This window comes from Vitis vinifera, chromosome 2, assembly GCF_030704535.1.
Source record: "Vitis vinifera cultivar Pinot Noir 40024 chromosome 2, ASM3070453v1".
Taxonomy (NCBI): domain Eukaryota; kingdom Viridiplantae; phylum Streptophyta; class Magnoliopsida; order Vitales; family Vitaceae; genus Vitis; species Vitis vinifera.
The window spans coordinates 9,949,706-9,976,800 of record NC_081806.1 but is presented as its reverse complement, the minus strand read 5'-3'; the positions used below and the strand labels follow the sequence as shown (position 1 = coordinate 9,976,800).

Below are 27,095 nucleotides of genomic sequence, written 5' to 3'. Positions count from 1 at the left end.
AGGAGGATTTTCTCATATAAATAGGAAAATTGTAAATAGAAAAATGAGCTTCCTTGGAAGGGATAAATAAGAGGATAACAATAAGTTAGATTTAATTTTTTTTCTTTATTTTGTAATATTTATTTTATTTTATAAAGTTTTTGATTTTCAGTTTTTATGTTTGTTTGTTTCTTTTCGTGTGTTTGTTTACTCCATTAGTAGCAAGGAGAGTTGCAATCTTCAACTCTTGAATTGTCTTACCCTTGGTTTGGCTATTTATTTTTTAACGTGGCCTATCTAGGGCAAGTGGTCAAAATGACCAAAAGGAGTACCCCTGGGGAGAAACGACGATATATAGTTTGGGTTGTAAGGGTTGCGAACTATGCAACGGGAGCTGTAGGTCTACACTCTTCTCCATTGTTAGCCTAATAGACAACAAACAAGCTTTTTGACATGAAGAATACTTTTTTGAATCAACTAATTGCAAAGACATGCAAATGAGCAATCAAACTAAGTTGAGTCATTGTTAAAACGATTAATCCTTGTATAAGTTGAAACCCATTTTCATGGGTGTAAACCCTTAGTTTGAGCCATGTGCCACAAGCCTTAGATTAGGACCTTGTAGGTGGGTGGACTCAAGAGTTGAGATTTTGACTTTTTTTTTTTGTGAAGTTTATGTTTCTTTTAACTTTGTTCTTATTTTAGGTTTTCTCACTTTCTTAATAAATCTCTATTTTTGTTTTTTTATTTCTTTGCTTTACTCATACCTTCCTAACTATCCTTGTAAAGACAACCTAATCGTTATAAAGTTGTTAGTTTTTTTTTTTTTTTTTTTTTAAGTTTTAAACTAGAAAACTTCATAGCAAACCTTTTCCTAAAGTTTGTTTAAACTAAGAATAATTATAAGGGCAAAAACAATGTCATTGTTAAGGAACCTTTTGAACTCCCCGACTTCCCTATCTTTGTTCCCATCAAACACAAAGTTGTGGCAGCTTGTCACGGAATGGAACCAAAAAATTGGCATAGCTCATAGGAAAGCTTGATCGATCCTTTCTCCTTGGGTTAAACCACCATCCTTGGACCATTAAGGTGTATGCATAAATATCCTAGGCTTCTCTAAATCTATAAGCAATGGAATTAATAACATTTAAAAACTTAGATCTAGAGATGAAAGGTCATACTTGTAATTTGGATGTTCTTAGATCAAATCTAATCGAAGAAGATGTATTGTAAGTCTTAGAAACCAAATGGTTTTCCACTAGATGGCTCTCTTTCCAAGATCCTATCATGAGATGAGGCAAAATCCTCTTTAAAGAGTGTGAAAGCTAGGATACTTCTCTAGAGTTTAAATGACATAAGATTTTTGAAGTCCTAACCCCTAAGGAGGTTTATATGGGCTTCCCTATGGGCATTAGTGACTTAAGCTCATATTGAGCTTAGGTCACTTAATTTATCCTATCTATGTCCTAATTAATTAATTGGTCCTCTTGGGCTCTAATTAATTAACCCAGTTTAGAAAGATCATTCATAAGTTCTTATGTAACCTTGCATTTTTACTAAAACACTTTTGTTGACTTTAGGATTTTTTGAGAATGTTTCTCTTGTATTATTTTAATAGAATTACATCAAATATATACAAATTGTAAGAGATCAAAAATGGAAAAAGGGAAGGAGCTTATTTCAAGCCTAGGATATCTCTATTTACAAAAAAGAATTAGTCAACTAAACTAATAAGGAAAACTAGATTAAAAAATATTTCTTAACTGGAAAGTTTTCCTATAGGTTGTTTATATTCTCTAACACTCTCCTTCAAGTTAGTGAATAAATGTTCTTCATCACCAACTTGCTTGTGATGTTAGAGAACAAATGTGTTGTAAGTGCTTTAGTCAAAATATAAGCTAATTGGTTTTTTGTGGAAATGTAAGGGGTGCAAACCAGCTCACTATCCAAATTTTCTTTGATGAAATGTCGATTGACTTCTACGTGTTTAGTATGATCATGCTGAACTGGATTGTGGGTTATGCTAATGGCTACATAATAAAGTCTCATTGGCCATTCCCACTTAACCTTAAGGTTGGTGAGTATGATTTTTATCCAAAGAAGTTCACATATTCCATGTGCCATGGATCAAAATTCTGCTTCTGCACTTGATCTTGCTATCACTGATTACTTTTTACCCCTCTAAGTTACTAAGTTACCTCCTAAGAAAGTGCAATAACCAAAGATTAATATTTGATTTGCAACTGATCCAACCCAATCGACATCTATATATGCTCCAAGTTTGGTTCCTTCTGCCTTTTGAAATTGAATCCCTTTGTCTGGTGTTGTTTTTAAATAATGAAGAATTTTGAATATTGCTTCTATATGTATCTCATTGGGATTATGCATGAACTGACTCACTACACTCACCACATAAGTTATGTCCAATCTAGCATGCGATAAGTAGATCAACTTCCCCACTAGTAGTTGATATCTCTCTCGATCTATCAACATATTTCTTTATCTCCATCAAGTTTGTGATTTGGCTCAATCAAGGTGTTGTTTGTTTACATCCCAACATTTCTGTTTCTTTGAGAAGGTCAAGTGTATACTTCTGTTATGAAATAACTATTCCTTCATTTGAATATGTAACCTATTCCTAGGAAATATTTTAACCTTCCAAGATTTTTAATTTCAAACTCATTTGCAAATTTCTTCTTTAGTTTCTCTATTTCCTCCAGATCATCTCTTGTTACCACGATGTCATCAACATATAATATAAGAGTTGTTATCATTTCTTTCTCCAAATGTCTAATGAAGAGAGTGTGATCCTCTTGACTCTGACAATAACCCATTTTTTTCATTGCTTTAGCAAATCTCCCAAACCAAGCCCTAGGCAATTGTTTGAGATCGTAAAGAGCCTTGTTTAGTCTGCAAACTTTATTTTTCATGGAGTCTTCCATAAATCCTAGTGGTAGTTCCATATAGACTTCCTCCTCTAAATCTCTATGTAGGAAAACATTCTTTACATCAAATTGTTGCAGGGGCCAATAAATATTAGTAGTTAGAGATAAAAAAAAATACGAACATTATTCATCTTTGCCACTGGAGCAAAAGTCTCCTGATAATATATCCCATGAGTATATGTATAACCCTTAGCTACCAATCTCGCGTTATATCTTTCTAATGTCCCATCCGCTCTATTCTTAGTAGTGAACGCCCATTTACACTCCACATTTCCTTTGCCCTTGGGAAGATTAATAAGTTCCCAAGTATTATTTTTCTTCAACGCACTCATTTATTCTAACATGGATTTCTTCCTATTCTCATCCCTAAGTGCCTCTTGAACAATTTAAGGTATTTTTATATAGCTAAGTTTAGGAACAAATGCTCAATATGAGAATGGCAAGTTGTAAAAAAAAAAACAAAGTTTCTTAGTGGATGTTTGGTGCATTGTTTTTTTTTTTTTTTTAATTTTCTAAGAGAAATAGGCAAATCAAGGTCACTAATGCCATTGGGTGTAGAGATTGTTTGATTTTCAGTACCTTTATCAGAGTGAATGGTTGGAGCATGTAGAGATTCTAGAGCTAGTTGCATCATCCTTGAATAGACTTAAGTGGTGTTGAATGATTCTCCCCCTCTTTCCTTTGAATGATAGACTCATGCTTCTCTATGGACTTAGGATGAACAAATTCTAGAGTATTGTGGGGTAAAAATTCAAGTGAAAAATTGGTTTTAGAAAGTGAAAGGGTAAGATCAGGAAAAAATTCCTTATCTTCTACGAATGGCTTCCCTTGAAGATAAGATTGGGGCTTTTCTTTAAGATAAGATGAGGATAAGAAAAGTTGTTGTTCGTTAAAGGTGACATCCATAGTTACAAAAAACCTCTGGGACTTAGGATGATAACACTTGTATCATTTTTTTTTTGTTTGGAGAATAACTAATGAATATACATTTAAGAGCTTGAGGATCCAGTTTAGTTCTATGATGTGCTTGAATGTGAACAAACGCAACACACCTGAATATTTTTGGGGTTATTAGACTAAAACTATGAAAGTGTGGGTAGAATTGTGCGAGAAGATTTATGGGTTCTTTGAAATCAAGCACCTTGGAAGGACATCTATTGATAAGATGAGCAACAGCTAAAACAACCTCCCCCCAATAAGTCTTTGGAACATTCATTTGAAAAATCAAGGCTTTAGTTACCTTTAATAAATGTCCATTTTATTCGTTTAACCACTTTATTTTGTTATGGTGTATCAATGCAAGAGGATTGATGAACAATTCCTTATTTTTCAAAATATGATGATAGACATTGGTTGAAGTACTCTATTCCATTATTGGATCTCACTGTTTGGATTTTGGCATCAAATTGGGGTTTTACCATTGTATGAAAAACACGAAAAATAGTTCTAACATCAGATTTGTGTTTCATAAGAAATACCCATGTAACCCTTGTGCAATCATCTATAACAGACACAAACCATTTTGCCTTAGAAATACTTTGAATTCAAGTAGACCCCCAAACATCAGTGTGGATTAGGCTAAGTGGAATATAACATTTATTATTCCTTGAAGGAAATGACACACGGTGATGTTTAATGAATTCGCACGCATCATAATGAAAAATTTGAATAGTTAGTTTTCCAAACATAGTAGGGAACATCCTTTTTAAAAAAGAAAAAGATGGATGACTAAGACGGAAATGAGATAACCAAACTTGAGTCTTATTGGTAATGTGTTCTTCCGATATGTAGGATAGAGAGATAGATTCATATTCGCCACTTTTAGCTTCAAGAAAGTACAACCCTTCTTTTTCACTAGCATGCCCAATCATCTTCCTTGTAAAATGGTCCTGAAAAACACATTTAGAATATATAAATTTCACTAAGCAATTAAGGTCTTTGGTAATATGATGAATTAATAACAAATTTGTAGACAACTTGGGATAATGTAGGACATTTTTCAAGGTTAAGGATGGTGAAATGGAAATGTTTCCTTGACCAGCTATATTGACTAAAGTTTCATCAACAATCTTTATTTTTTGGTTTCTAGGACAAGGACAATAAATGGAGAAAGACTTGGAGGAATTGGTCATATGGTTTAAAGCCCCAGAATCCAAGATCCAAGTGCTTATGTACTAATTTCTAGAGGCACTTATGGCTTAGGAATACTTACCTATTTAGGCAAAATGACTAGAACCCTATGTTTTTTCAAGTTGTGAAATAAACTGCTTCAACTTATTATCTCCTCTTTGTTGAAAATTTCTCTAGTAGCAGTATTTTACAACTATTTCGCTTCTATATCAACAACATAACTTTGGGGCTTGTAACCTGAATTTCCTTCTTTGCTGCCATTATTTTTTCCAAAGAAATTTGAAGGCTTGCTATGTAGCTTCCAATAGTTTTCCCTAGTATGATGATTTTGTGGTAGTAGCTACACCAAAGTGAGTTATTTTCAGTTGGTTCTTGTCATTCCACCTTTCTTTAATTTGCAGCATTAGCAATGACAATAGTGGTAGTCATGACTTCGTTATTAACAATTGACTTAGAAATAGATAGTGTAGAACCATCCACATAATCAAAAGTTTTAGCATTACATTTCTTCGTCTTTGTTCTCATCTTACAATAACAAATGCTTCATTCAATGAAGACAATGGATCTTTCCCAAGAATCTGGACCCCAATTTGATCAAATTCACCATTCAAACTAGCTAAGAAATCACAAAGTCTCTCTTTCTCAAGAAACTCTTGGTATATTGTTGCATCTTTATTGCATTCCATCTTAAAACTTTGATAATGATCCAACTCAAGCCATAATCCCTTTATAACACTATAATACTCAATTATAGATATAGTACCTTGTTTGACATCATGGATTTTTGTCTTAAGTTCATAAATTTGAGCAACATCCCGCACCTTGGAGTAGGTTTGATGAATTGCATCCCAAGTTTCCTTTGCTATAAAGAGGAACATGCAAGTAAGACTTATTTCCGATTGCATAGAGTTTCATAACCAAGACATAATATGTGAATCTTCTTTATCCCAAGAGACAAAATTTGGATCATCCTTCTTAATTTTAGGACTAAGAAGATGACTTAGCTTCCCATTTTCCTTTAAGATAGGTTTTCACCAATTAAGACCACTGAAAATAATTTCCATCATTAAGTTTGAAGGAAGTAGAGACATTTTGATAGTCATCGAGAGTTGTGCTCTGGATTGTGAATTGATATTAATTTCAAACATGTGTGGAGAAGAAAAACAGTTTGTTTGGAAACCTATTAGTATGAAAGAAAGTTGAGTTACCAACAATTAAGGTTGGTATGGAATTAAAAGGGTTTTTTCTTAATAATGAAGACCGAGTAGGCTTATGGATGAGGAATGAAGGTCAAATGATGGGAAGATGGATCTTGGTAGATAGAGTTTTCCTGCTCTAATACCATGTTGACTTTGGGATTTTTTAAAGAATTTCTTTCTCATATTATTTCAATAAAATTACATCAAATATATACAAATTGTAAGAGGTTAAAAATGAAAAAGAAAAAAGAGCTTATTTCAAGCCTAGAATATCTTTATTCATAAAAAAAAAAAAAAGTCAACTAAACTAATAAGGAAAAACTAGATTAAAAAATATCTACTAGCTAGAAAGTTTTTCTACAAGCTATCCATATTCTCCAACAAATTTTATGCACACATATGAGTAAGGAACTCAATCCTTCAATAAAGTTTCATGAAGGAACTCAACAACTTTTATGCATACATATGAGTAAGGAACCCAATCCTTCAAAAAGTTTCATAAAGGAACATGAGCTTGAGCGGGGACCATTGAGACTTATAAGAAAATATTAGCTTCATCAAAATCCAACTTTGAAGTTAACTCAGCATTGTACTATTGAGAGTCAACTACACTACAATATTCTATATAATTTTAGAACAAAATATAAACTCAGATCTGTAACCTACTTTTTACTGCATGCAAACCCCCTATGAATTGATGTCTATAGTCTAGTGAGGTAGATGTTATAATCAACTTCTCAAGATTATCTCTCCAATCCCTTAGTCTCAAATCCTCCTATTATGTATCAAATGACATAATCTAACTCTAAGAGCATATGTCAAATTCTAATTAAGGAATTACTAATACCATATATTTCCTGATCACATGTCCTTAAGATCGCCTAAGGGGACATGTTGTCTTAAGCTCAGGAGATATCATAATGTCTAGCTATATTGAGAATTCCCATTGCCACTTGCTTTAATCAATAGTGATCAAATCCATAGAGAATATATGACTACCTTAAAGTCTCACTCATAGGTCAAAGCTACTAAAGATCTTAACGCTAACTCCATATTCTCTCAAAGTTGAGAGCCCATGTAGTATAGTGGCTTAGTGAATCATGACTACCTAATATCTAACATCATGATTCACTATAGATCCTATTGAATGTGTAATCATACACAATAGTGCACTCACCATGAGAAAACCTCCTTGATGACCAAGATAAGTTATCTTCAAATTAGGAGGTAGTGTACTATAGTATCTGATGAATTGTCCAAATTTATGAACCTACTATTAACTACTTATCATCTTGTAAGGAACCCATGACTTAAATTTTTTTGTGTAACTTATAATGCTCAAGTCACGTAAAATGCAAGTGATAGGAATGTAAATGCCCAAATAACAATGGATGCTAATAATGATAGAAAAAGGAACCAAAATCATAATAAATAAATTTATTACGAAACTTTATTTAGGTATATTATGTCATGCTTTCAAGGGTTCTATTGTAACAATTGAACCTAACTATGTGGATTGGAAAATAAACCTAGATATAGTGTTATCTACAAAGCAACTCAAGTAGGTAACTTATGAACCAACCCCTGTGGCTCTTATTGACTCTTCTACTCAAGAAGAGAAGAATGATTATCAGAAGTGGAAATTAATAGAATGATGAGATGACAAGGTGTTATATCCTTGAGTCACTCAACAAGATGTTGCAACAACAACATTAATCCTTACTTTTACATATGACATTCTTCTTAACTTGCAAGAGATGCTTGTAGATAAGGGTCGGTTTGCTAGATAAGTAGGCCCTTAAACCCATCGTGAATACAAAGAAGGTAGAAGGAACTCATATTAGGGAGCATATGGTCAAAATGATTGAGCACTTTAATGTGATGAAGATCCTTAGAATCGAAATTGATGGTGAGACCAAAGTTGCTATGGTTCTTGAAACCTTACCGGATTCCTTAAAGTAGTTCAAGTTGAATTATACAATGAATAAAATGCTTCTGACTTTGCCTAAGATAATGAAGAAACTCTAGATAGTTAAAGGGACCCTCAAGAACAAAGGATCAATAAACATGGTCTCCAAGGATTTTTCCAAGTTTTCTAGAAGGAAGAGGAAAGACAAGGGTAAGTCCTCCAATCAAAAGCAAGACAAAGAGAAAAGAGAGAAGAAACAAGGAAAGAAACCCAAAGAGAAGTGTTTTTTTTGAGGCAAAGAGGCCACTAGAAGAAGGAATACCTAGGATACTTGAAGAGATCGAAAAACAAGCAATTCTCAATTACTATAGTCATTGAATCATGTTTAGTGGTAGATTCTATTGGAACATGGTAGGTAGGACTTCAAGCCATTTATCATATCTAAAATTCTTTACAGGGTTCTCAAGAGACCAAAAGACTTGAGTAATAACAAGATGCTCCTAGTCCTTGAATCATGTTTATTTGTAATGGTACATTGGTGGATGGTCTTTATCATTTTCTTATTGATATTTATGAATCACAAGAGAAACATCCTTAACAATAGATTTATGGAAAAAAAATTACCTTTTCTACTACCTATCTAACCTTCAATCATCCTTGCTATTCCTCCCAATAAATAGATATCAACCTCACATCGTTGAGATATACCACTCAGAACCCATGGTGGCCATTGAGAAAACACATAATAATTAAAGGAAAAAAAATTGTATTATTTAAAAAAAGAAAAAAAGAAAAACATAACTGTATCTCATTTCCTATGTGTACATCTTATTCAACCTAGTAGGTCACATATCTAAATTAGGAATCATAGAAAAACAAAGCAAAAAGATTTTGGTAGAGATTCTACAAGTAACTAATCCAAGATTACGAGCAGTGCTCATACAGGTACATGTGCATGAAGTTGGGCATATATTAGCCTTCTAAGCATGTCGGTTAAGAAACCTTTTAGCGGTTTCATGTAATCATTTTTGTGCATGCAATGCTACTACAAAGTAGGCTTTTTATGCGTACTTGAGCACTCCTGTTGCTTGTGAAGGCATTTAAATGTTTTTCCCAAGTCATGTAAAAGATTGTTGAAGTCGATCACACATGTCACGCCCCAAAACCTACTCCATGGGCATGACAATCATTTCACACCTCAAGCCCGAAGGCTCAAAGTGGAAACAACACAAACATTCATCTTGTAACTGGAAATTACCAATTACCAAATTCATGTTCAGAGTAGTAAAATAAATAAATTCTATAATCCCCAATTCTCAACTTTAAAAAAATTAACATATCAACCAAAGTATTATTGTCCAAATAACTCCAAACTCGGATAATTCAAACAGGAATTAAATTTTAACATCTAAATAATGTCCATAATAAAGTTTGAACCAAAATCCTAACAAAGAAAAATTCCCTAGCCTAGCCATCACTCCTTGCTCGAATTGAGAATACCTGAAAAATTAGCAATGAAGGGCCATGAGCTCAAAGCCCAATAAGAAACATTAATACAGTTTCATGGATCAAATAGTTTCAATCATGCTTACAAATAGGAGATTTAGTGTAAAATCATTTTCATAAAAATGTCTGACTACAAATATGCTAATACATTTTAAAGTGTTTAACCAAACATTTTCATATATATCAAAATCATTTCATATCCATTTCAAATCAAATACATTTCAATTGTTTTCACTCTGATTATAAAAAAACAAATGATGCCCAATTAGGTGGGACTTCACAAATGAGTGGTTAGTTTCAAATTTGTTCTATTTAAGGTGAATAAAACCAAATGTCAATAATTATAACACTTTGAGTAGGGTCATAGAAATATCAACTATTATAACCCATTGACTAGGGTCATAGAAATGTCAATAATTATAACCTGTTGACTAGGACTATAGAAATGTCAACAATTATAACCCATTCACTAGCATCATAGAAACTAGAGTCAAACACTTCATTTCATTAATTCAAACTTACAAAACAAAATATCATCTCTACAATTTTCATTTTTCATAAACAAAGAAAATGCTCAAATATATTTTTCATACAAAACAAATATTTGATCCATGCATAAAAATAAAAATAATATTTTTACATATTTCATAATACAATATAAAAAGAAAATTATTTCCTTTTACAAAATCTGCATTAATTCTCTTTACCTTGAAGAAGCACTCAAAATCTTGAAGAATTTACTCATCACCTAACATACTATTATACACAACATTTATTATTGATTATTTATCTACAGATATAAATTTGACAATCCTAACACATTTTATATAGTTCTTAATAATTCTAGTTAATTTCCTATGTTAACATTTTTACAAGTAATATTATTTTTGTTAAAAAAATTAGGCTAATCCAACCTATGGAAATCACCCTAAAGGGGGGAAGAGGGGGGGAGAGGGGGGGTGAATAGGGTGATGGTTTTTTTTTTAATCAAATTTAAACTATGTGAATGTAAGAGACAATTATATGCAAGTATATAATAAACAATATAAAGACAATTGCATATAAATTAAAAGAGTAGGGAAAAGAGAATGCAAACACAAGATTTTATAGTGGTTCGGCGCAACCCGGCCTACATCCACTCTCCTCTAGCTTCAATCCCAAGCTTGAGGTTCCACTAATTCAATACTTTCAAATCAAGCCTTCAAGCAATACAATTAGATTATGGTTCCAATTCACCCTCTTAAACTTTTGGCTCCAAGCACCCTTTACACTTCTCAAGAGATATCTCACTCTTGAACAACCCCTCAAGTGATACCCCACACTTGAGAAACTTCCTCTCAAAGATTTACAAATAAATGATCTTACAAAATCCTAATACAAAAACTTTAAGCTTAAATGATACAAAAAACCTAGGATTGAAAGGTGCACTAAGGATATGCAAGTTTTAGAACAATGGTGCACTCAAAAACACTCTTCCAAGGCTCAAATATATTCAAGAAAGGTTTGGGAAGGTTAATCTTATTAAACAATGAAGATTGGAGCCTTTTTATAGAAGAAAAAAATCAAACTAGCCATTTAGGGGTTCGATTGGTTGAGTTAGGGGTCGACCGGTTGACTAGCCGTTAGCATTAAATGTTTGGTAGGTGACCGTTGGGCCTCAATCGAACCTCGATCGGTCCTCGACCGGGAAGAGAAGGCCACTAAGAGAGAGATAAACTTTTTGGCATCCCTCGACCGGTCCTCGATCGGACGAGTACAACCGGTCGATCAATTCCTCAACTGGTCGATCGGTTCATCAACCGGTTGAACCGGTTGAGCCATCTTTTTCAACTTAAAACCTTTTAAAACAAGTTTGAAAAATATTTAACACAAGGTTTTAGTTGAAAAACATGAAATCATCCATTCTTAAAATATTTAAAACAAAATAACTCTTGGATGATTTTGGTGCATAAGTAAATAATGTAATGCATGAAAATCCTAGTACACCAACAACCTTACAAAGAGATCTTATGAAGCTTGGGTCTTGAAAAACACTTCTCTTTGAGGTGGTCTTCTTCTTCATGATTTCTCCTTGACTTGATTTGTTTTTGTGATTGCCACTTTGGAAATCGTCTTGCAAATCATACTTGAAATATAATCATTAGTTTTAAACCTTGTTTTGTTATCATCAAAATCAAGATTAACCAAACCTTGGTTTCATAATTTTCAACTTCCTAAATAATAATAAATTAATTTAATAAGTTTCCAAAGTTTTATAAAATTCATATTCCTCCCAAATTTTATCATAACTATTTATTTCTTTATATACTTAAATTAAATTAAAGCTTGTACAAAAACTATTATTATTATTATTATTATTATTATTATTATTAATCCCAATATCCTCTCTTACTTAACAAACTACCCATATACTTTTAACAACTCCAACAACCCCACCTTATTATTATTATTATTATTTTAATTTATTCCACTATCACCGTTTCACCTTTTGGCTTTCACGATTAGATTGATTTGTTTTTTTACTCAACAATCTCATATTCATTCTTCTTTTCTTTTTTTTTTCTTTTTTTTCCTTTTGGAAATTGTTGCCCCAACATACCTCCTCAAATTCCAAAATCTAGAAACCCTACAATTTTTTTATTATTATTATTTTCTTTTTCCAATCTAAAGCCTCCACAAACAATTTATTTATTTATTTACCTTCTAAATCTAAAATTTCTCTTCTTCCACTAATTTTTCATTTATTTATTTTTTATTCAATTGAAAATTTCCTATTTTCATCAATAACATTTATAAATTTTCAATCTTTTGGTCTAAAAAAAAATTATATAAACAAACCCTAATTTAGATTGGGATTTCTAAAGTATTCAAATCTAATTAATGAATATATAATATTAATCTGATGATTAAAATCTTACTTGAAAAGTTGATCTTTAAATCCTAAACCTTCAAATCTTAGCCCTATGCTCTCTGATATTTATGATCTCCATATAAAAAGGTTTTCTGAATAGAGAAGATAAGGAAAATCTAATTTATACCTAATACTTTTAAAAGCGAAATAACTTTTCTACCCTTATTAGATTAATTAATTTTTAAATTACGATTTTACCCTAAATTGGGTTTGGGGTATTACAACACATCTTCGTGAACACGTCTTTGTAATTGTTTTGGGCTTTAAGAAAGGACGATTAAGAGTTTGCATTAAGATGATCACACATAATCGTGATTGTTTTGGTGAAAAGGTTTTGCAAGAATTGAAACCATAAGGACCTTGATTACTCTTACTGCACAACAGGAGTGGCAGATTTTTTTAGCTTGATGTTACATCCTCTTTTTCTAAGTAGGAAGCTTGAAGAAAAAATCTATAGATCGAAGAAAGCACTTTATGGGCTAAAACTATCTCCCCGATCTTGATACAATAACATTGACAGTTACTTTAACCAAAATTGGTTTGAAAGAATTGTATGCAGAGAAATAAACCTGCTTATGTCCTCATGGTATGTGTATATGTAATCTTATTTTTAGAGGGGATGAAATCAAAGTTGCACAAATTCAAGAAAGACATGATGCATAGATATGAGATGACAGATTTAGGAATGCTTCACTATTTCGTGGGGATTGAAGTTTCACAAAAGGAATATTTATTTCATAGCAGAAGTATGTGAAACATATACTGCAAAAACTCAACATGTCAAGTTGTAGTTCTATAGCTACACCATTCACTATAGATGAAAACCTGAGAAGGATGATGGTGCAAAGAAAGCAAATGCTTCAGTTTATAGAAGCCTGAAAGGAAGCCTTTTATTTCTTACTGCTATTAGACTGGAAATCATGTTTGCAGCAAGTTTACTCTCAAGATTTATGCAGAAGCTAGGTCGAATTCATTATGGGACTACCAAGAGAGTATTGAAAGATTTGCTAGTATATCTTGACTACGGCATTTTAGACAGGGAAATAGAAAGATTAGGATTAATTAGCATGTGTTGGGTTCTGGAATTTGTTCTTGGCCTTCAAATCAAAAGATTGTGGCAGCAGCTAAAGCAACTTCTCAAGCTGTATGGGTGAGGAGAATTCTTGAAGACATTGGAGAAAATTAAACAAGATGCTAGAACCACTTTATTCTGTAATAAAAAATCAGAAATTGCCACAAGAAGAAATCCGATCTTTCATGACTGCTCAAAGCATATGGCAATCAAGTATCATTTCATTAGAAAAGCAATTGAGAAAGGTGAAATAGAATTGAAGTGTTGTAGGGCTCAAGAACAGCTTGCTGATAGTTTTACTAAAGTAATCCCAAAAGAAAAGGTTCTTACTTCTTGGAGAATTAATCCAAGTAGTGAAGAAAGTGCATCAAGGGGGATTGTTGAGCTGTAATGCACTGTTCCCAAATTGCAGAATTTATTTTATGTCTAGAAGATCCTTATTTGGAAGGGTTAATTCTTGGAAGTTGTTCTCCATGTCTTAGTAACTTGAAGTAAAGTGCATTTCTAGCTATTTCCATATCAAGTCATTTATGTCTTCTTTAGAGATTTATGTTTTGGTTAAATATAAATCTTTGTATCTTATCATTTTAAGTTATGCAAAAAGACAAAAAAAAGTTCAACTTCTATAAAAATTATTCTCCCCCCACAGCCTTTTTTTTTTTTTTTTTGAGCCCTGTAGTACCAACTTATCTAATCATATATTCCATCCCACCATCATTTCATGCCCACACTAAAGATATCAACCTTGACTGTCACTCTGTATGCAAAAAAAAAGGTTGTTACAAGAACATTAGCCATTTGCTTTAAACAGTCCTCCCCCCAAATCACAGACATACCAACCAAGCAAGCTTGGATCAGTTCATTCTACTCCATTTCCAAGCTTGAGGGGACCTAATAAAACGATTGAACCCATCACTGATCAAGTGATCAAGCTCAAGCATATCCCACCAATTATGGGCTACCAATAGACACAAAAGAAAAGGCCAAAGAATTGACAACTAATTTAATGCAATGTATGTCTTTATCATAGGGATTATGTCCATCAGGAATCAGTCAGCACAAGCAATCTTAAACACAATTTCCCCTCTTAAGCAATCATGTTTCCTTGCATAACTTTTTTACTGTTCCTCTCCGATGCATGTATTGGTAGGAAGTTGTAAATTTAATTATTGCTCTGTCCATGGATTCCAATACTTCCAAGTACTGTATTGGATGATTTTTCGAATTGATTCTCACAATTTAAGTTTTTATTTTTGTACATGGGAGGGGTGGACAAACTGAGTAGGGGACCCCCCCAATAATCCAACTAATGATCGTAGGCCCCGCACTGAGCAAGCCTTGGTGCAGTCTTTCATTTTTTGTAGGTCTTCAACATCTTCCTGCTTGGAATATCGTTCCCTAATTATAACCAGAATCACAATATGAGGAGCTCTCTTTCAGCTTTCCTTCTTGGTGACAAATCTCTTGATAGGAAAAATAGAAAACCATTTAGAGATCTAAGACTCCATCTCGTCTGAAACTGAAAGCTATGACAAGATAAGATCATGCTATGCACCATAATTCAACAGTATGAACTCACTGAATTTCCTGGTTTCATTTTCCATGAAAACAATAAAGCCAAACCAACCCATTTGAAGAAAAAAGAACAAGGTGTCTCCATTCTTTCTTCCATTCTGGATCAGTCAAATCTACTTCACATTCCTGCACTAATGTAATTCCTTAGGCACATGTCGACCAGCATTTAGCAATCCATCCCTAACCAAGATCCTGTGATTCAAATGCTAGGAAGTAAATTAATGAGAAACATGTTGACCCATATGCATTTATAAATGATGGACAATGTCCAGAGGACAGCGATGTGTGATGTCGGTATGAGTGATTCCTATTTCCCTATAATTAAATTAATGAATTGTCTTTAAGCTCACATAGGGCTCAATCAATTCATCATATTCTATGCAAAATTAACAAAATCACGTGATCTAAAGCCCTCGCCCCTCAAGTCAACACTAGCCAAGACACTTTATTCCACAAATGGTGGTTTTGTGAGGGCATTTTCTAAAGGAGGTGCCATAACAAGCCCCCATGTCGGAAGTTGATTAACAACATTACGAGACTATTTCCACAAAACAGTTGCCTAGGGGGCCACCTCAATCCCATGGTTATCATATGTAGCTGTGCGCATAGGAGACATGATCTTCAAATTATAAGCGCATGATACGGAACATACTCGAAATCAAAAACTTCCAAGATGATTTTTAACACTAATAATTGCAACATACATCTTAGTAATGCAGAAAGGGAGAGATATAAAATCAAGCAACCAAGCTCAACGTAGCCTAAAAGTATGTATTCAAAGATGCTTTGGAGCTTCCTAGTTCAAGGTTTTGAGCCAATAAAATATACCCACACAACCCAAGTCTGTATATGCTTCAGTCCATGAGAAGTTTGCGCAAAATCAGCACCCTGAATATAGAATTAATACACAGTATCTGATGATAGAGCTGGTGGTATTAATGTAAGATTCCTCAATTTCTTTGGATATATAATATGGTCATGGCCTGGGGAAGCTGAGACCAAGCCTAGAAAATGGCACCAATTCTTTTTTGTGCTGACAAAAATCGATGCTTCCATGTAGCTCTCCATTTGTTTAAAATAAACCTCAAGAGTACACTACATGTCATATTAATTTGAAACCCTAATTCACGTTACCGATGAATGGTTGACATTGATCTGACGACTTAGTTTTAATAATGGCTGCCTTAATGATATGAAGTTCATTGCTACAGAAAACAAAATGTCAGTCTTCCATTTCTGTTCCGCATTGGTCGCTACGAACATTACTATAATTGAAAATCAGAAACACACACATAAACATCGACACAAACCGATATAAATAAATATATGTCTAGTACAGAGCTTCCAATGCTGTCGGGAACCCTAGGAGGACCAATTTATACTTTTATTAGGGTATTTACTAGGCCATCAACCAAGCAAATGCTTGTCAAGGCTTACCTGGAAAGTTTACAAAATTCATTGAGATTTGGACGTTCAATTATTTAACTTGGAGGAGGTCAAGGGATGCATGCCCTCGTGATCCAACGGGCACGGGCGGTGCCACGTGTCGTCTCATCGTGTTGTTCCTGAGCTCCAAGGTAGGATTAAACTCCATTTTATTTTTTTTTAAAATAGTTTTTGGGATAAGATTTTGTGTCTTCTTCTTATGAGATCCCCAAGGTATTTTATTGGTCTCAAGGCAGTGTTCATGGGCGTATTAATGAGCAGGCTAGAGACAATGTGATGATGCATGAGTCTTGAAACATCTTTTCTGCGGTCAAAAAATAAATTATGTAGTGAATTCTTAGAACAACCCTCTATTATTATCTATGGTAGGGCACCCCAAAAATTATTGGCACCGATAAAAGCCAAATTGGTGTGCAATTAATTAGGTTGAATATGTTCAAAGACATTTATGTCTTTCCTCTTGGGGGCTCTCAAAGAATATCCAACAACCAAAAAGACATTTATGTCTTTCCTCCTTCTATTCCATAATTTTAAAGGCGATAATAATTGTTTTTAGAAAATTTGAGGAAAAATATTAGGAAAAGAAAATAGAGAGGAAAAGTAGCAAGAAAAAAAAGTGAAAGAAAAAAAATTTTGAAGTCAATAATTCATTTTTTATATATTACTTTAGACTTATTTAATTTATTTTTAGGCCATGTTTGGTTTTTGGAAAATTTGAAGGAAAATGCAAAGAAAAAAAAATAAAGAAGAAAAATAAAAGGAAGGAAAGAGTGAAATAAATATAAATTTAATAAACTATTTTTATATGTTTTTTCAAACTCAGATTACTTATTTCTTTCTATTATAGCAAGATTACATAATTTTAAAATATATCAATTTTAAATTAATTTTAATTATATTTCATTTTTTTTATGGTGCAATTGAATATGATAAAACCATTTTTTTTTCTTTTCTTAGTATTTTTCGAAAATCAAACATAATCTAACTCTTTTATATAAAGATGAAATAATTTAAAACTATATAATTTTAATTATATTTGATTTTTTATAATATTTTCCCTAATAAATCTAAATTCATTAATATCTTTTTTTCTTTCCTTAATACTTTTAGAGAAATAAATACGCCTGTATGAACCTTGACGGGTCCTCCTTAACCTTTGAATAGTCAACTCATTATCCAATATCAACTTGAGCACAACCAACTTGATGATGCCCAAAGGACAAGTTCAAACCCAACCATGAGTGGGCTGGGCTGAGGTTATAAACGGGTTGAACCCGACCCGTGGAGGGGTTAATTGGGCTGAATAGGTTAGGTTTAAAAAGGTGTTGGTTGAGTGGTTTTGACTGATTGTTAATGAAAGGAGAAGAGGGGAAGGTGCATGGAGGGGTGGGGGTGGGAGTGGGGACCCCAAAGTTTATCCAGAAAGATAGCCATGGATGGGTGACTCAAAGATGTGGGCATCAAAAGCAATGTTACATGCCAAAGGGTAACGCTTACCGATGCCCCTATGACACGGTTAAAGGTCTTTAAAAGCTTTGCATCATCTTTCTATACAACACTCCCTGATATAATTGATTCTACTTTTATCATCAAAAGGGGAGAAAACAACCTTTGCTTCTTACAACCTAATGTTACCCATTTATATCTTTGCTCCCTTTTTTCACACTTCCACCAACAAAATAAAATGATCATCATCTTTCTTTTCTTTCATTTTTTTTTTCTTTTTAAGACATTTCAACCAACCCTTAACTCCTCAACCTCTGACCGGATTGAACCCATTCAGCATTTTCCTTTTCATTTCTCCCTTTTGTTTCTCGAGATCCAAATGCTGTCTTAGTCTCGCACGTTCGTTTAATAAGTTATACCTTTAGGTGGCGGCGTTTGTTTGGTTTTTTTTTTTTTTTTTTTTTTACTTAATTCTAAATAAAAGTTAAAATTAAATAACACTTAAAAGTATTAAGTTGTTTATTTTTTTAATATTTTATTTTATTAAATATTAAAAAATAAAAAAGAATTTTTATTATTAAAAAAAAATCAAATATTTTGATTTTTTTCTATTCTATCAAAAAAATTAAAAATAAACAATAAATTAATTTAAAAAAACTAACTATTTGAAATCTAAAAATAAGTTGCTTTCAGTAAAAAATTAAAAAAACAAACATGTCAATAATTTTTTAAAACTTTTTAAACATTAGGGAGTGTTCAACTCAAAATTGTCTTATGAAAAATTTATGTCCAAAATCAAGATTATTCTAGAGATATAGAGAATAGAAAGGAGAACAGGAAATCATGGATTATAGAATCACTACTTGTTTGGCCTTGAAGAATTGCCACTCAAAATTTCAACATGAAGTGAGAAGGTAGAATTTGAATTTAACCAAAAAGCTATGCTGACCCCCTTGAGACAGAAGAAAATTTCTGCCCAAAAGAGAGCCATCCTTGAGTTCCATTTATCCTTATTAAGAATAGTTGGAATGTTTGAAGTGTCTAGAATTGCTCGAATGCTATTATAGATTTTAAATCTTCAATCTCTTTTCTCCTATGACTATACAGAAGAACTTCCATATTACTTTGGAATACTCATCGATCATCACAGTTTCCTTTACGCTATATTTGGTTTCTAGAAAATTTGAAAGAAATAAAATAGAGAAGAAAAGTAGAAGGAAATAAAAATATAGCAAAAAATAAAAAATAAATTTAAAATTAATAAATTATTTTTATGTATTATTTCAAACTTATTTCACATATTTTAACTTTTCAACATAAATATTAAATATTTGAAAATACATCATTTTCTAACTAATTTTAATTATATTTGATTTTTTTTGGTGTTTTTCATAACATGTTTAAACATGAGAAAATAATTTTTTTTAACATTTCTTTTCTTTCATTAGTATTTCCCGAGAATCAAACATAACCTTAATTTTTAGTATTTGATTGATAATGATCTTTGTTCCCAATACCATCATAGTTGATATGCTTTTATTGTATATTTCACTTGCTTTTTAACAATTTTTGGTGTCATACTCATCATATTAATTAGCCAATGCATGATGCATAAAACAAAACCAATACGAGAAGAGGGAACACTGCGGATAGATGTGTAAGCAAAAAATTGTACATTGCAGTACTCCTTTAATTGAAGTGCTATATAGATTTTTGAATGCGCATAACTTTAAAATCTAAATAGATATTAATTTGAGGGCAGGAATGCTTGTACTTCTTTCATCACATTCTCATGTTTCATTTTATTTTATTTTTTGATTTCGACAAAACCTCTAAAAGATACGTATAAAAAGAAAATAATTCTATTGGTGTATTAATCATCTCATTTCAAACACTTTTTTGGGCATTTGACATCATACATCGTGGGCAACTTGTCCCTATGTTTAAGAAAATGATATTATTACATCTTAACAATATTTTCTCTGATATGACACTCTTATAACTCGAATTAATGACCCTTGATTTGATATTAATTTTTGAATTGAACTTTGATAATCTTGCATGAAAATTAATTGATGTTTAATAAAAATATATATGCCAAATTTTGTACGACATTTCACATCATACCTAACGACCTTATTCTAGGAATTGTCATCAAAATTAAGAGTTATATGAAAACCTTGAGTAAGATTTTGAATTTTAAGTACATGCATGAAACCCTTGAAATTTGATCTAAACAAATCCCGATTCACAGCTAAATTCATATAAGTTGGTTTATTTAAAAAATACCCAAAATATGTATCAAGTAGGAAATTTTTATTCACCCAAAGTTCTATAAACTTAAGGAAAAAAAATAATCTAAAAAAATATATAAAAATAAGGACCTATCATAAGGAATAGATGATACATGCATTACTTCTCTAGAACGTGCATCTACATACATTCATGGAGATGATTACTTTATAGAAGCTTACCTCACTTCTCAATGTCTCCATTATCATCACTAAATATTCACACCAAATTGAAACTTCTGCCCCCTTACACGGTGTATGAGGGACATAGACTTAATTACACTGAACAACTTGCATAAAAGGGAGGATTCGGATTAATCATGCACAAATGGGTCATTGGCTTGAGCTCACTTGAGAAATTTACAAACATTAATAAGATGAGTATATTATGGAATCTTACTCCAAACCCAACTTGGAGATTGTTTTTTATTTTTTATTTTTAACCCAATGGAGTTTATAAATTGCTTCTTGTTAAGGTTCATTGCATTATGATCTTTATTTAAAAGAATTAAAAATCAATCAAGGCCCATCACAATTTGAAGTAGAAGTTAAAAAATTTTATAGTCCAAACCCCACCTCAATGTATTAAAAACATGTTGAAACCTAACAAGCATAAGCTGCAACCCTAGCAAGAACATATGGGTAATGACCAGTGAGATAGGGCGTCCTTTTGTTGGAGGGCCCTGCTAGTGAAAAGACATTCCTACCCTATATTAAACCATTCCTCTGCTTTATGTGCAGAAGGCAATTTTGACTTTCCCACTGTCCTTACTTAAAAGAGGGCCATCCCTAGTACTATACATTAACATTTAAATAAGGGCCAAAAAAAGAAAAGAAAAATAGTACTGAGAATTTCTCACGAGAAATTGATGAGAGAAAGAACCCAAAAGAAAAATGATTGAAATTATAAGAATCAGGATTTCAAGAACATCAGAACGAGTGGTTGTAATTGGGTTGTTAGCAAAACCCTAGAATGTGGAAAAATAGTGAATGTTTAGGGTGGTAATGTGGGGTTTTGTGAAATAATTTTAATGGTTTTTTGGAGGAAAAAGGAGAACCAACCACAGTAGGTTTGAGTTCAATGAAGAGTCATTGAGTTAGAAAGGTAAGTATGAGTTTGTTGAGGACAAAGGCATACACACGTTAAAAAGGGTTTTACGCTAAAATTTCCTTTTCTCTTCCCAAAGAAAAACAGGAAAAAGAGGAAGTAGTGAAAAGGAATCCATAAATTCTCTTGAAAAAGTATTTACTCTCTCTCTCTCTTTTCCTCCGTTTCTCACTCTCACCCCCACGTCCACAAAAACAAATACACCCTCTTTTCTGTCTCTCTCTTCCCATAGACCCCTCTCGCAAGTGTCATTTTCTCACATATACTTCACACAAAAGAAACAACCATTCACTTCATACCTTGTCATTTCTTCTCTCTTTCCTCTCAGTCTCAAATCTCTGCAACTACTCTCTCCTCAATTCATCAAAGCCCCCAAAAATCTCAAAAAAACCTAGAAATCTCACCTCAAAATTCAAAACCCATACCATCCGCCACACCCAAAACAAGTTCCTCTGATTTTTTGATAGTGATACTCTCCTAGGTATTACTGCACCTAGAACCATAAGGAAGAGGGGAAAGAAGAGCGAGAGGAAGGAGAAGAGAGTAGAGATTGGTGGAAGATGGAGTTGTTCCCAGCACAACCAGACTTGTCTCTGCAAATCAGCCCACCAAACAGCAAGCCATCGTCAGGGTGGAGGAGAGCAGAAGAAGAGGTGGATTTGGGGTTTTGGAAGAGAGCCTTGGACTCCAGGAACTCCATCTCTTCAATGACCAAACCAGATAGCTGTTTCGAGCTTTCGCTCTCGAATCCGAGGGCTACCTCTGAGTCTAACAACAGCAACCATTTTCATCTCCTTCAGAATGGCAACACCAATCTCCTCCATTCCTTTCAACAAAGCCAATACCCACATCATCATCACCATCAACACCAACTTCATCACCAGCTGTTTCAGCAGCAACAAGGATTCAGCCAAGAGCTTGGTTTCTTGAGACCCATAAGAGGAATTCCAGTCTACCAAAATCCTCCTTCTTTCCCATTTGCTCAGCAGCCCTTGGATTCTTCTATAGCTTCTTCCACTACGACCAACACTGCCGCCACCACCACTGGCTCAAGTCCTTTCCAGTCTCATCATCAAGGCCTAATTCGATCGAGATTTTTATCGAGGTTTCCGGCCAAGCGCAGCATGAGGGCGCCTCGGATGCGGTGGACTACGACCCTTCATGCTCGCTTTGTTCATGCTGTTGAGCTATTGGGTGGCCATGAAAGTAGGCTTCACTTCCAATTTTGCATCTCCTCTAGTCTTGCGGAAATTTTCTTCTTCTCTTACAAGAGAAAAATTATTCATCTTCTTTCTCTTCTTATGGTGTTTTAGGAGCTACACCCAAGTCTGTTCTTGAGCTCATGGATGTGAAAGATCTCACCTTGGCACATGTTAAATCTCATCTACAGGTACACAAACTTCTCATTTCCCAGTAATCTCAACTGAGTTTTCTCCTTGTGGACTGTAGAAATCTTGAAATATTTGCCTAAAATATCTTCTTTCTTTGGTTCCTTTCCTTCTTCTTGTGTTTCATATTTTTCCTCTTTAAGGTATAGTGTGTGAAGCAGTTGTAATGGTGCTTGCAAGCTGAATACTTGCATTTTTACAGCCTACATTACAGGAAGGTGTTATTACATACATTTCAAATTCCAATGTTTCCCTGCAGAGGGTCTCTCAAATCCTTAGCACTTCTTTTTCTACTAGATCTGATGGTTCTGCAAGCTAATAAACAGCTTTTTGCTTGGAAGAACGAACCACCCAAGTAAAAGAAAAAAATCATTAACAGAGAGAGAGAGAGAGAGAGAGAGAAAGAGAGAGAGAGAAAGGGAGAGAGTATTATCGATTTCAGAAATCAGGTAAGACAAAGCCCAAGGAATTCAAAATGAGTCATAGCCAAGCCGAGACAAGCCTTGCTCTCAGTCCATGTAGTTGTAGCTTGAGACGAAAAAAGAAGAGGAAAAATAAAAGAGAGAAAAGAAAAAGAAAAGAAAACCCATCTTCACTTGCAGAGGAGAAAACAATAGGAAATGAGCAAGTACAAAACACTATCATTTCTCAATGATATCTTCCACACATGCATGTTGTAACCACCCACCCATGGCTACTAACCATGGTTAAGCTCATACAGTCATACACGCATCCACATACACGAAGTCTTTCACTTTTTACAGTGTGTACTTCACTGTAGCAGACCACGGATATTAGGGAAACTGTACACTAATCTTTTTCTTTGTTTTTTCTTTCAGCTTATATGCTACACATGTACTATATCATCTTAATTACTTTAGTGTGATGCATTGGTCTAATGTGGGATTATTTCTAATTACTTCATTGCAGATGTATCGAACTGTGAAGACTACTGATAGAGCAGCAGCTTCTTCAGGTTAGTGAATATATGCATGTCTACTTTGTGGTGAAAGAATGCGAGAAAATTGCATTCTATTCATTGTTATAGAATATGTTTTCAATGGGTCTTTTTTTCATTTGCTTAGGACAATCCGATGTGTACGAGAATGGGTCATCTGGAGATACTTCTGAGGATGTCATGTTTGACATTCAGAACCCGAGAAAATCTGAGCTATCAATTCAACAAGGAAGGCCAAATGTGCATCAAGAGAAGGATTACCATGGCCTCTGGAGCAATTCTTCAAGGTTAGACTGTTTTACTTTATATATGATATGTCTCTATTTGGCATACAACCATTGTTTTAGTTCATACAAGAGCCTCATTTGTTGGATATTGATTCCTTCATGCTCCATTAACTCGGTTGGTTGCCGAGAAAATCAAGGGAAAGGAAGAAAATTTGGAATCTTAATTCCACCCTAAAAGACTCGCCTGCTTCTAAGTTCTTTTCATTTGGCTTCTCAGCAACCAAACTGAGCATAATGCTTGTTTCCCTTTTTTCTTCTTCTTATTCTTTCTGCCTTTCGCTAGTGTTAAAACATATCAGATACGTATACTACAGCTTAAAGATTATCACAATTGCTTGAGCTGAGAATTATTAGGTAGATCTAATCTGTCTCCTGAATGAAGATGATTTCCCATGCATCTTTTATTCTGTGTTAGTTGCTGAGAATTCTTTTCTCTTCGAACTTGTTTCCCTAGCTAATGGATCTTGCTACTGAATATAAAGAAACATGATAGCAACATTGAGAAATTTCTTTCTTCTTTTTTTAATTAAAAAAGAAGACACTGAAAAATCAGTAACTTCCTTTAGCAGGGAAATAGGTAATCATATTAATGTGCCTTTTATGTATCAATCAATGAGTTGGTCAAGCGTAGAATAGAGTAATGTGTTCTCTCTCCTCTCTCTCTCTCTCTCCACACATAAAACGCACACATAGAACAAAGATAGATGTAAGAGATCACAAAAAGAAGAAGAAATGATATCACAACTGCTTTGTTCTGTCTGTCCAGGAGCAGTAAACACTGAAACTCTATGATGGGGTAATAATCTCTTTAAGTGGGTCGAAAAGGAAGTAAAAGAAAACCACACTCTCCTCCATCATTTCAAGACATGGGTGGAATCCCCCATTTTTGACAAATCTAAACCTAAACCTAAAAAATGGAGATATCTCTTTCATTCGGATTTTGTGGGCTCAGAGAGGGCCCACAATCACCAAAACTTAGTGTCAAAGCTAAGCCCTTTGATTGACATCATTAGTGGAAAACTTGGTGCTAAAGCTATACCTTTGAAACTTCCTTTGTAGTGTCTGTTGTTAGGGTAATGGACTATCACATGGGGTGGGTTCAACTTTATTTCAATCAAGCACAAAATGAAAAAAAATAAATAAATAAAAAGAAGGAAAAAAAAAAAGCAAGGAACTATAAAGAAGACAGTAAAAGATAGCTTTCTTTTCTCAGTTTGCTTTTTCTTCTGCATGCATGGCTTCCACTGATAGGAAATATTCTCTCTATGTGCTGGTTTGTAGCAGGGAAGCTTGGTTGCATGGCAAACAAAGGGATTCTGGAGGGAACACACCAACTCTTGAGGTACCCATTTCAGCCCCACCTCCCAAATTTAAAAATTTACCTGATATACATTTATACGTCTGTATAATTAAACTAAAAAAAAGTGTAAGGGAAAGGATTTTCATTTTTTCTTGTGCAATTCTTCCTTAAATCACGCAAAGTAGGAAGAAGAAAAGACAAAGGCCTTTCAAAAGCTAATTTATTTGGTCATTTTTAAAGAACTTGTTCTTCTTTTTTTCTTAACAAACTTTAGAGAGATGGAGTTAAAAGATGGCATCATACAATCATGCCCAACCTGCACCACCTCTTTCAAATATCATAGAGTCACAATGCCCTAGACCGGCAAGTCAATAGGGAAGGTAATTGGGAATACAATTGAACTTGTTGCACATGAGAAACACTTTATCAGGCTTTTCTAAAATGGCTGCTGGCCTCAATGCAATATTTGTATTCTTTTTTCCTTTGATAAATATTCTTTTATTCCTTGTGTTAGTCAAAATGTCCTTTGATTCCTAACTTGACACACTTCTTTTACAAAATTTTGCAGGAGGACATGGATCCAAAGTGCTTAAGCTATGAAAGAATATCAGATGTAAGCTCATCAAACCTTTCAGGGACAAGCCCCAAGAAGCCCAATCTGGAGTTCACTTTGGGGAGGTCACATTGATGATATCTTCTGGGTACTACTCAAATTTTTATTTTTATTTTGAAATCATCATCATATCTCTGAAGGAGGGCTGGTGATGAGAATCAGGTACCCACTGGGAAAATCAGAGAAAAGAAAGGAAAAGAAAAGAAAAGAAAAAGAAAAGAAAAAGAGAGCTAAAGAAAGACAAGGAGACAAGAAAGACAGAAAGCAACAAAAGGAGAAGGGTGGAAAAAGCATGTCCTTCCTATCAAGCAGCTGTGAGATCCAAATCAACATATTATATTCCTACGTAAATATGAAATCTAATTGATTTTATATGTTCTGCACTGAGAGAAGAGAGGGAGAGAGAGAGAGAGGAAGAGAGAGAGAGAGAGACCTTTAACTATCCTAAAGTATGAAGTGAACCTTGGTAATTGTAATGGGGCCCTTTAATTTGAAAAAATATATATAAATATTTTCACCAAAGGGATTGTGACTCTATTCATTCCTAGGCATTGTCACATGCTTCACACTTTCCCAACAAAGGAGCAGGAAAGAAAAGAGAGTATTGAAATATGAAAGAGCTGAAAAATGATTGCACAATGAAAATGTGAAAATGCAAAAGGGCAATTTTCATCATCATCTTCTGCTTCTTCTTCTCCTTCCTCCTTTAATTTTCCTCATTTGTTGATTTCAGTTCTATGGTTAAGAAAGCTATGATCAGTACATGATGCGTTGGAGCCAACAAACCATGTAAAATATTGTGTCTGACCCTTTGATTCGTCCTTTATCACTACTTTTTCTCTTGGTCTAAAGTCAAGTGTCAATCAAGAGAATTCTTTTAGTTTCTGGTTTATTTTATTGCTCTCCCCAAATCATTCGAAAATCCTCACTGTCCAAGCACCATTATTTAAGCCAACTACATCATGATATTCCCACTGGATAGGGATAAAAAGACTAGTACTACTTATATTGAACGTCCTTCTCATTTAATTC

The 27,095-nt window shown here is 33.6% G+C and overlaps 1 protein-coding gene across 2 annotated transcripts; it reads left to right on the top strand.

Annotated features, from left to right (window-relative positions):
• Window positions 1-21,735: 21,735 nt before the first annotated feature.
• LOC100250498 (probable transcription factor KAN2) lies at window positions 21,736-26,585 on the top strand. Of its 2 annotated transcripts, none has more exons than XM_010664833.3 (6): window positions 21,736-22,723; window positions 22,831-22,907; window positions 23,836-23,881; window positions 23,991-24,150; window positions 25,435-25,492; window positions 26,019-26,585. In XM_010664833.3, exons 1-6 carry the CDS (start codon window positions 22,078-22,080, stop codon window positions 26,136-26,138), a joined length of 1,107 nt encoding a protein of 368 aa, XP_010663135.1. In that variant the 5' UTR covers window positions 21,736-22,077; the 3' UTR covers window positions 26,139-26,585. The 2 variants fall into 2 exon arrangements, with proteins under 2 accessions (XP_010663135.1, XP_010663129.1); XM_010664827.3 differs by having other exon boundaries at window positions 21,738-22,723; window positions 25,432-25,492.
• Window positions 26,586-27,095: the final 510 nt, after the last annotated feature.